The following is a 9302-nucleotide window of genomic DNA, read 5'->3' on the forward strand; positions in this document are numbered from 1 at the left end:
TATATATAAAGTTAAAATAGGTGGGAAGTACTGTAACCTCGTAAATAATTTCCTCTATTTATGTACTAGCTTTCCAAATTTCATTGATCCTGCAAACAGATAAGCAGTTCTCAATACAGATTCTCTTCCTCTCATGCACGTAGAAAACAAATTTCACGACAGTCTGCTGAGCAACCCCATCTAGATCTCCTCACCTTTTCCAGCGCATTGTTCAGGTCCTTCTCATGCTCTGGGGGAGTTCGCAGAAGCAGAACCTCGCAGGCGTCCTTCAACAGAGGGATGACACTGAGGAAAATGAGAGTGGCAATGAAGAGCGAGCATATGGGGTCAGCAATCAACCAGCCGAACTGCCGGATGAGGATGGTGGAGATGATCACGCCAACGCTGCCCAAGGTGTCGGCCAAGACATGGAGAAAGACACCTGGAGAAAAATAAATCAATAAATCATGACTTTATCTAGCTTTATGTTTCTCACCACAAACCACGTTCTCAAACACACACCTCTCATGTTGGCATTCATGCCTCCAGAGCCGTGGGAGTGCCCGTGTCCTCCGTGGCCGCCATGCCCGTGGCCTCCGTGCGAGTGCCCGTGGCCTCCGTGGCTGTGCTCACTGTGGGAGTGGCCATGATGTGAGTGCCCGTGTTCGTGTGACGAGCAGCTTTTCCCGCCATGGGAATGAGCGTGACTGAAAGCGCAGATGCCCACTAGGTTGACGAGTAAGCCTCCAACAGACACGGGCTGCAGAGAAGGATGAACAGAGTTCAAACCAGACGAAAGCTTTCATATTGTCTCTATGATATCCAGCTGTGATATCCAGCTGTATAAGATCACTCCAAAACTGACAAGATGCAATCAGGAAATATTAAAAGGTGTGATTTTAGTGACCAAAGGTAAAAAAGATATTCAAATGGTGTGGTGGAATCCTTTTACTCACAGTCAGCATGTCTGTGTTTATGTTGGGAGGATCCAACAAACGGGTGACCGACTCCATAAAGACAAAGAAAGCGATGACCATCAGGAACAGGCCGTTGATGAATCCGGAAAGAATTTCAACACGACCGTACCTGCAAAACCACAAAACACTCAGTTTATTAAGAATCCAGCTGGAGGTAATGTTCTTCAATTTTACGATCACGAGTTCTTGATGGATTTTACCCGTAGGAGAAGATCCTGGTGGCTTTCCAGCGGGTCATGAGGGCGGCAAACAGGCCCAGAACTAAAGCAGAGCAGTCGAACAGCATGTGGAAACCATCAGAGATGAGTCCCAGGCTGTTGGTCCAAACGCCATAAAACAGTTCCACAAAGGTGAAAGCCTGAAACAATGCAGAGCAACAAAATCTTACGAAATACCTGCAGAGTGTGTGAGCCTAAACACAGCAGGCGAGTCTTTCAACAGCTTGAAATGCTTTAATGTATTAGATTAAATTATTTAAGATGATCTCCAGATGTGATTATCTAATTCTTTTATTTAATTGACAACTGGAAATTACTTTTTTTTTTTTTTTACATTCTGTTCAGTCAGAGGCAATTCGTTGTTCTCACTGGGGTGTAGATTTTATTGTTTGCTTATTAACTTGTGCATTTCATTTATTCCACCTGTTATACTTAGTTTTATTTTTTTTAAGAAACAGGCACAAATCAAATATGCATACACACCCATCCCTCATTAAAAGACTATCCATTCAAAATATAAGCACAGTATAAGAATCAGGATCATTAAAGGTTAAGAAATGTGGAATTTCATTAATGCTGGCATAAGTGTTTCTTTGAATAGGTTTGTAAAAGGTAAAATATGTAAAATATGAGCTTTTAGAAGCCTGCAACTGTATAATGTTAGACTGCTCCTCAGGTCATTGAACCCTTTATGACATATTTTCTATCCTCAATGACAGCTATGATCTTTATTACTAAGATTCATTTTAGCAGGAAACCTCATTACCAGGCATAAATGTCAGTGAGATGTAGATCTGATCCTATTAAACAGCTGATATTAACCCTCTCAGGCTCAAATTAAGTTTCTGTTGCTAATGCACAAAAGAATACCTGCAGTGGTACTTCTGAGTAAAAAAAAAACCTCATAAAATATGTATGTGGGGTAATCAGGTTGTTAGCTTTTACTTGTTGCAAATCTGCAACGCCTGCCTTGAGAGGGTTAAAAGACTGTAAGCTCAGACGTGTGTTTTTCCCCTTCATTTCTCCTGTATACGCTGATCCGTTTTTGAATCGGCGTTCTGCTTTCTGTTGCTATTGGGGTTCGGGTACGGAGCTCTTATTTTGAAATTAGACGGTCTAAAATGTGAAAGATCAGAACAAAAAGAAGCAACTTCCTACACACCAGGTTGAGACACAGGAAGTAGAAGATCTGTCTGGAGTCATACTCCTCCAGGATCTGTTTCAGGGAGTCTTTGATGAATCGTGGAAGGGACTGGGATGTGTGCTGCAGGGCGTCACCCATGAAATTGTAGAGAGGTGTCCCTTCAGGGGAGTAACCCACCAAGGTGCCCTTCTGGCCTTTCTTTGAAGGAGACGAGAGAATATTGGACGCTGCAGGGAGAGAGGAGGGCAGGGAGAGAGGTGTAAACAAGGGTTTTTGTTATTATTATTATAGATGGCACGATACCACTTTTTTATGTCCGATACTGATGTCATAAATTTGGATATCTGCCGATACCGATAGTGTGTTTTTAATCAGTAAAACTGCTTTTTTTAATATCTTGCTGCATTTTGTATAAGTTCATACTCAAGTTTAAAAACAAACAAAAGCTATTCTGTTATACCTGTATGCAAAAAATACACTACACCCAAAATATTTCATGGTTCAGCAATACTGATCAATCTAATAAAGTTAAACCTACTCAATCCTCCCTATTCTGGTATTTTAAAGAGTAAGCAACCTAACTAATAGGGTTCTAAAACTCCCAGCAAAAAAAAAAAAAAAAAAATAGGGAACCACCCGCCACCTCATGATGCTTAATTGACGTAATCAACTTTAATTTGATGCAGTGTGAAAAAAAAAATGCACAGAAATCAGTTATTTTTCAAGAATAATTAAATAGATTCAACATCTTTCTTCAACAGAACTGCAGACTGCACAGATGGTACCTTCCCAAAGGAAAAAGTACTATAGCTTACTAGGGTATATTAAACTTAATAGTTACTATATACAGTAATGGACTTCTATACATTTTACATCAGATTAAAACTTTGGGTGTAAGATTTGGATAATTATTTATTAAAAGCTAGACATTTTAAATGAGAATAAAGAAAAGTGTGTCTTTGTGCCCCTTTTCCCTGTTCATGCCCCATCGGCCCCCCTGGCTAAACTTTGCTAGATCCGCCCCTGCACAGTTACCAGCCGTCAGCTGCATAGAAAAGGATCCTGGTGTAGAAAGTAATATTAAATAAATTCTAACAACAGCTTATCAAGCTTAAACGTGCTGCTGTTGTTCAGCTGCTGGTTTCCTCTTTCTGGCACGAAGTGGGCAATAAACAAACAAGAGAGACGGACTTGCGACAGAAAAGCCGATCAGCTGATCATTGATCAGTTTCATGACTGAAGTAGCAGCAGGAGAGGGAGGGAAGAAGAGGCAGTCGCTCCAGGTATCGGTTGTTAAGCTTAACGCGGGAATGCTTTACAAACATTCAGAGATGGACTTACACACTTGCTTTACTTCTCTCTGGGATAACTTTCTCGGAGATAAAATGCCGGATTAGTAGTGAGGCTCCAAATGCTCAACCAGACCGCTGACAGGTCTTGCATGCCACAGCCGCTCTATCACGTGACCACACTGCTCCAACGTGCTACGGTTATGAGCCGAGTTACGCCATGTCGCAAGTTTTGTGAGCTGCTTTTGTGATATTTAATGGATCTGATTACATTTTTTATTTCTCTGATATCCGATCCAGTAATTTAGGTCAGTATCGGACCGATACCAATACGTAATATCGGATCGGTCCATCTCTAATTATTATCCATTTCTAATTAGTTTTTATTAATTTTTTCGGTTTTCAGTTCAGTTCTAGTTAGTGTCCAGGATGGGTTTGCTTACTTCTGGCTAGTTTTTAATTAATTTCAGTGTTAGTTTTAGTCTTCATTTTAAGTATTATTGTATTAAGGGCATGTATCAGTGCACTAATTACAATAAAAATAAAAAAAACTTTTTGAAAACAGTTGACTCACAATTTTGTTTATTGACTTTATTGAGACCTCATCCGGGAAGTTTTGATAACAAAATCTTTATCAAAAGAAAAAAAATACACTAAGGCTATGTTTTAAATTTTAGTTAGTTCTCCCAAGTCCACAAAATTGTGTCAGTTAATTTTATTCATTTATTTTAGTTAATTAAAATATGTTTTCACATTTGCTTCTTTTGTTTAGGTTTAGTTAACTATAACAACTTTGGTGTAAACCCAGTTTAAAGACCAGGTTTTGACCAAAAATAAATAATTAAAACCCGCTGTTTCAGAAACCCTTTCACTTTAAGTGAAAGGCAGGGGCAATGTTTTTTTGTATTTGAACAGACAGAACAAAAATTCCTCGAGTAAGACAGATGTAATGTTTTGTTTCCATATCAATTTCAGGTTAGTCCTTGCCTGAGTTTTAAAGGATGTAAAGAAGAGTGGATTCTGAAAAGTCGGAGCTGCGTTGTATTAAATGTCGAGGTGGCATTTCTGGTTTTGTGACTGCGTTTTCTCAGATGTTGCTACATTTTACTAAATGTTGCCATGCAACAAATTTCTACAATAGGCCTTCATTTTTGTGTAGCACTTCCTGAGGTGTTCACTCCATTTTTTCAAATCCCATCATACATTTCCTAAAATGCCTGTTTTCTGTAGGCAGTGTCACTTAATTTTTAATTAATTCTTGTTTTGGTGTTTGAAGTCTTTCTCCCCATTTAACTTTAACTGTTAAATGCAAAATATGATTAAAAAGGCAGGTAAAACAAATTAACTAGGTATCGCAGAGCTGTTACTCACACATAATGAAGAAGATGGCGCTAACCAGCACTCCACCAGAGAGCACGTGCTCTGTGCTGCCGTGGTGCGCTGGTTTGCTCATGGAGCGCAGCTGGTCAGTCAGCGGGTGAGTCCAGAAGTTTGCCAGCAGCAATGCGCTGAAGAAGAGGGCCAAGGCGCCATAACGGGCGCACCTCGGCGTCTCCATCTTGGTGCTGCAGATGGCCTCGACGTAAAACTCCAGGATCGTGACGGAGAAGATGATCATCCCGAAAGGCAGGACGAGAGAGGACCACGACTCCACTTTGCTCTGGGGTTAAGATGAGATTCATCCGTTTACAACACGGCTAGCTAAACAACAAACACGTTTTATCATGTGATCTGGTGCACGTACTTCTGTGGTCGCAGAAAGTACTATAACCCAGGGCAGCAGCACCATGGCAGAAACCAGGTTGTCGAGGGCATAGAGACGTTTGGCACCGCCGATCTCCACTGACAACTTCCTGGAGGCCGTGTGGAATCCAACCTTCAGACACAGGGATGCCACCAGCAGCACAACACCACCCTGACAGGAAGTACAAGTACACATTACCATAAACATAAATATATATATCAATAAGGAACTGAATCAGACAGAAAGAGCACAGACTCCCTTTCTTCTGCTGTATATAAACTGAATTATTGGAAAGCCAATATTTAGAAAGAAAAAACAAGAAGGTAGGGAATAAGCTTTACTCACTTTGTGATCTGCTACCCCTAAAAATGAAATCACAGTATACAGGAAGTGAGTGAGAGCACTGTCATGGTGTCCCTCAGCTGGTTATGAGGGGGAATCAAGGCAAATGCAGTAAAGGACAGAGGTGTAACAACGCAACACAAACACGTAAACTAACAAACACTGACAATAGACTAAAGTGTCGGCTCAAAGGATACGGTGCTCAGCCATCTTTGCCATGAGATCATCGTTGTCAAAGAGGAGCAGGCAGATCACAGCGATGATGAAGAAAGCAGCACCTCTAGTCTGCACAAAGTCACAGCAAAGTAAACAGAAATGCACATTATAAACCTTTAACACAGAGAGTTCAGTCATTTACCTTTTTCAAAATAATGAGTGTTTTAGCTATTATTATTCTCCAATTTTGTGCCTCTTTGCCTGCTCTATAATACCAGTTCTTAAACTGCATATGGAGGAGAGAAGCGGCTTGTAATCGGTCATTTATGTTTCAGTTTATAATTTCAGTTTTTATTTATAATGAAGATTTGTTTCCTTCGCACAAATAAATACAAACATTACCTGTACTTTTCAAACATCAGGAAATGAAACACAAAAACATGTTACAGAGATAACGCACTCATATAATATAACCACGATCACACCGACACTAAAAGCAGTTTCTGCCATGTGAATTTATGGCCTCCTACCTTTGATGGCCCTCCTCCTGAGTTTGTGAAGAGAACCCCAAGAAGAGCAATGACCACAACATCACTGTGCTCAAACAGCAACAACGTTCTGTGAAAGACACAATTTTAATAATATACCTGAATACAGCTGTGAGTCTGCAGATATTGACAAAAATTTCTGGCACAACTTCACCTACTTCCAAGGTGCAAGAAGAGGATAAGAAACTAACAACGCAGGAACTCCAGCAACACTCAAAGGTAAAGAGGAACAACTGTATTAACTGACCAACGGGTTTCGGCATGTGGCCTTCATTCAGGGTCATGACCCTGATGAAAGCCACATTTACCTTTAAGTGTTGCTGGAGTTCCTGCATTGTTAGTCTGCAGATATTCTCATAAACACTTGTAGGAGATAGGGATAGTGTACAAAGCCAATAAAATGCCATGTAACAAGCTGAATATAATACAAGAACATAAGTTTGTAAAGTGAAATACTTGCCTACTACATTAAAATACCACTTTAAAGTAGCTCACTGCAGGAACAGTGCATGTGACTTTCTCTGGTCTTAAAATATGTATTTGTGGGTTTTACTCGCACCTGGTGGGCTGTAATGCTGTAAAGCCCCAGGAGCTCTCAATTACTATTAAACGGCAAAACCAGAGGAACATACTGCCAGATGTTGAACAAATACAGTGTGTGTGTGAAATGAGATGCTACTGTGTTAACTGAAGAAACATGCAAATATAAAGAAATAAAGACAGGTGTCAAATTATTCTAGTGAAAATTCTGCCAGGCAAAGCAATCATGTCTGCCATAACTATATGCAGCAGTTTAGGTTGGAGACTGTGAGATGATCTTTGAAGTATCGTTGGATAGTTCCCAGTTAAAAATCCACAACCCTAACTGATTTAGATTGATCAACTATTCCCTGAAGGTTGTGTCCTTGTGCACCTGTAGCTAACCTGACTTTCTTCTTTCTTTTAAGAGACCCCCAAACAACAATTTTTAGTCCAAAGAAACACAATGGGACTCTCAGGGAGGAATTTAAACTGTTTTCCTCCAACTCTAATGCTGCATTTGGTTTTATTTAACTACTGCTTAACTACTTCTTACCTAAGAGGTCCACAAAGAGTTAGGCCGAAGAAGCCCAGGAGGGATATGACACAGCTGAAAACAGCATGCTTTAACAACTTTATCCACTGCAAAGAAAATAGATTCATCAAGAGAAATTAATACAATGCATAAGGTTTTTTTTTTTCTTTTTGCAAAGCTAGACTTGAATCATCTTAAACACGACATATATAAGTTGTTCAAGCTAATGAACAGTAAAAAGAACAGGATGATTAGAGGTTTTAAAGCAGACAAACCTGTCTTTTTGAGATGACTTTTCCAGATGAAAAAGGTTTTTGGAAAAAAAGCAGAAACACTGCACTCCTAAAATCAAAACAATAAAAAAGAATCAGCATGTTTTCACCATCTATAAATACAAAATGAGCAAAAGGTCTTGGTGAATAATCGCATTTTGTCTTTAACTCCACCTGAAAAACCTCAAACACACACTGCAGCCGGTAACACGTTCAGCTGAGATGATGGACATTAAATATCTATTCATCGCTCTTATCGAGCAAGTGTGTGAAGTTTGCAAAGTCAACAAAAATTGGCCAGAATAACTGTAATTAAGATTTTTGTCACTACAGAGCAGCCCCAACTAACAATAATACATAAAAACACAAAGAGTACTTACCCTAATTTCAGTATGAAGATGAACTGAACTATGTGAACCACTTTTAGGATATCGTATGACTCAAAGATCCCAAGAGCTTTGAGGACCTTCGAGATGACCAGTAGAACAATGTACCTGGTTAACCTGCACAAGGAAAGAACACGCTACACATTAGTACAGGCTGTGTGATAAGAGCAAAAACAACTGTCATCTACACTGATTCTAGCTATGGGCAAACTTCATACAGTAACAGGCATAATCTTCTCCAAGAAACAAAATCTGAACTGTTCGTTCTTATAGAAAACCTCTGTGTTATATTTCCAGTTTAGTCTATTGTTTTCTACCATTTTCCATCAGGTTTCCCTCTTCTCCCAGGACAGAAATATTTAACTGAGGGTTTAAAGAGAGTCTGTGTGTGTTCCTTTTTTGCACCTCAGACTTTCAGCATAACAACAGGTCATGCCACCTACAGAAACACTGAAGATTATGCAGTGATTGGATTCATTAGTCATGGGCAGGAGAAGGAGTACTAAGCGCTAGCTGAATGCTTTTGTGGAGTGATCTAGGAGGAGGAATGATCGGCTTCTGAATGGGAATAAGACCAGACAGATGGTGAACAACTGATGTTGTGCCTATCCTGGGACAGGATGTTGATGTGGTGGAGGAGTAACAAGTAACCATGTGTCCACATCTACAACAACATGAACTGGAAGTCAAACACAGAGGCTGTATAGAAGAAGGAAACAATAGGGCTCCATTTCCTAAGGAAGAGTTTGAAGATTTTCTCAGTTAGTTGTGATGAATGGAGTGTACTGTGCTGTGGTCTGCTGGGGATTCAGCATCACAGCCCTTGACACAACAGACTGGATAAACCAATTCTTAGACAACCCCTGATAATTTTTAGATGCCCACTAACACGTAGCAGGCTGGATTCAATCCTGAAGGTTTTTATACCAACATACAGCTCAGACTAAGGGCATAATTAATACTAATTTATTAATAAATCAAATCGCTTTTATTGTCACATCACATATGCAGGTACAGCACATGCGAGTGAAATTCTTGTGTGGAAGCTTCACAAGCAACAGAGGTGTGCGAAAATACAATAACATACGAACAAAGCAAAATATAACAATGGAAATCTGAGATTTATAAGAATAAATATATGTACAAATATAACACTGTATCCATTACTGAATATGTATACCAAATACCTATAT

The 9302-nt window shown here is 39.7% G+C and overlaps 1 protein-coding gene across 1 annotated transcript in view; it reads right to left on the reverse strand.

Moving 5' to 3' along the window:
* The window catches only part of slc30a5 (solute carrier family 30 member 5), an 11581-nt gene that overhangs the window by 1419 nt on the left and 860 nt on the right, over positions 1 to 9302 (reverse strand). Inside the window, exons 2-14 of the mRNA XM_005725566.1 lie at positions 8104 to 8226; positions 7727 to 7793; positions 7473 to 7558; positions 6380 to 6467; positions 5891 to 5978; positions 5697 to 5773; positions 5352 to 5522; positions 4979 to 5267; positions 2337 to 2545; positions 1157 to 1314; positions 936 to 1065; positions 502 to 739; positions 195 to 421 (exon numbers count right to left, since the gene is read on the reverse strand). Coding sequence (XP_005725623.1) covers positions 195 to 421; positions 502 to 739; positions 936 to 1065; positions 1157 to 1314; positions 2337 to 2545; positions 4979 to 5267; positions 5352 to 5522; positions 5697 to 5773; positions 5891 to 5978; positions 6380 to 6467; positions 7473 to 7558; positions 7727 to 7793; positions 8104 to 8226 — 1951 coding nt within the window. The remainder of the gene's footprint in view (positions 1 to 194; positions 422 to 501; positions 740 to 935; positions 1066 to 1156; positions 1315 to 2336; positions 2546 to 4978; positions 5268 to 5351; positions 5523 to 5696; positions 5774 to 5890; positions 5979 to 6379; positions 6468 to 7472; positions 7559 to 7726; positions 7794 to 8103; positions 8227 to 9302) is intronic.

This window comes from Pundamilia nyererei, unplaced genomic scaffold (genome assembly GCF_000239375.1).
Source record: "Pundamilia nyererei isolate P.nyererei 1_Seehausen unplaced genomic scaffold, PunNye1.0 scaffold00016, whole genome shotgun sequence".
In the NCBI taxonomy this organism is placed as follows: Eukaryota; Metazoa; Chordata; class Actinopteri; order Cichliformes; family Cichlidae; genus Pundamilia; species Pundamilia nyererei.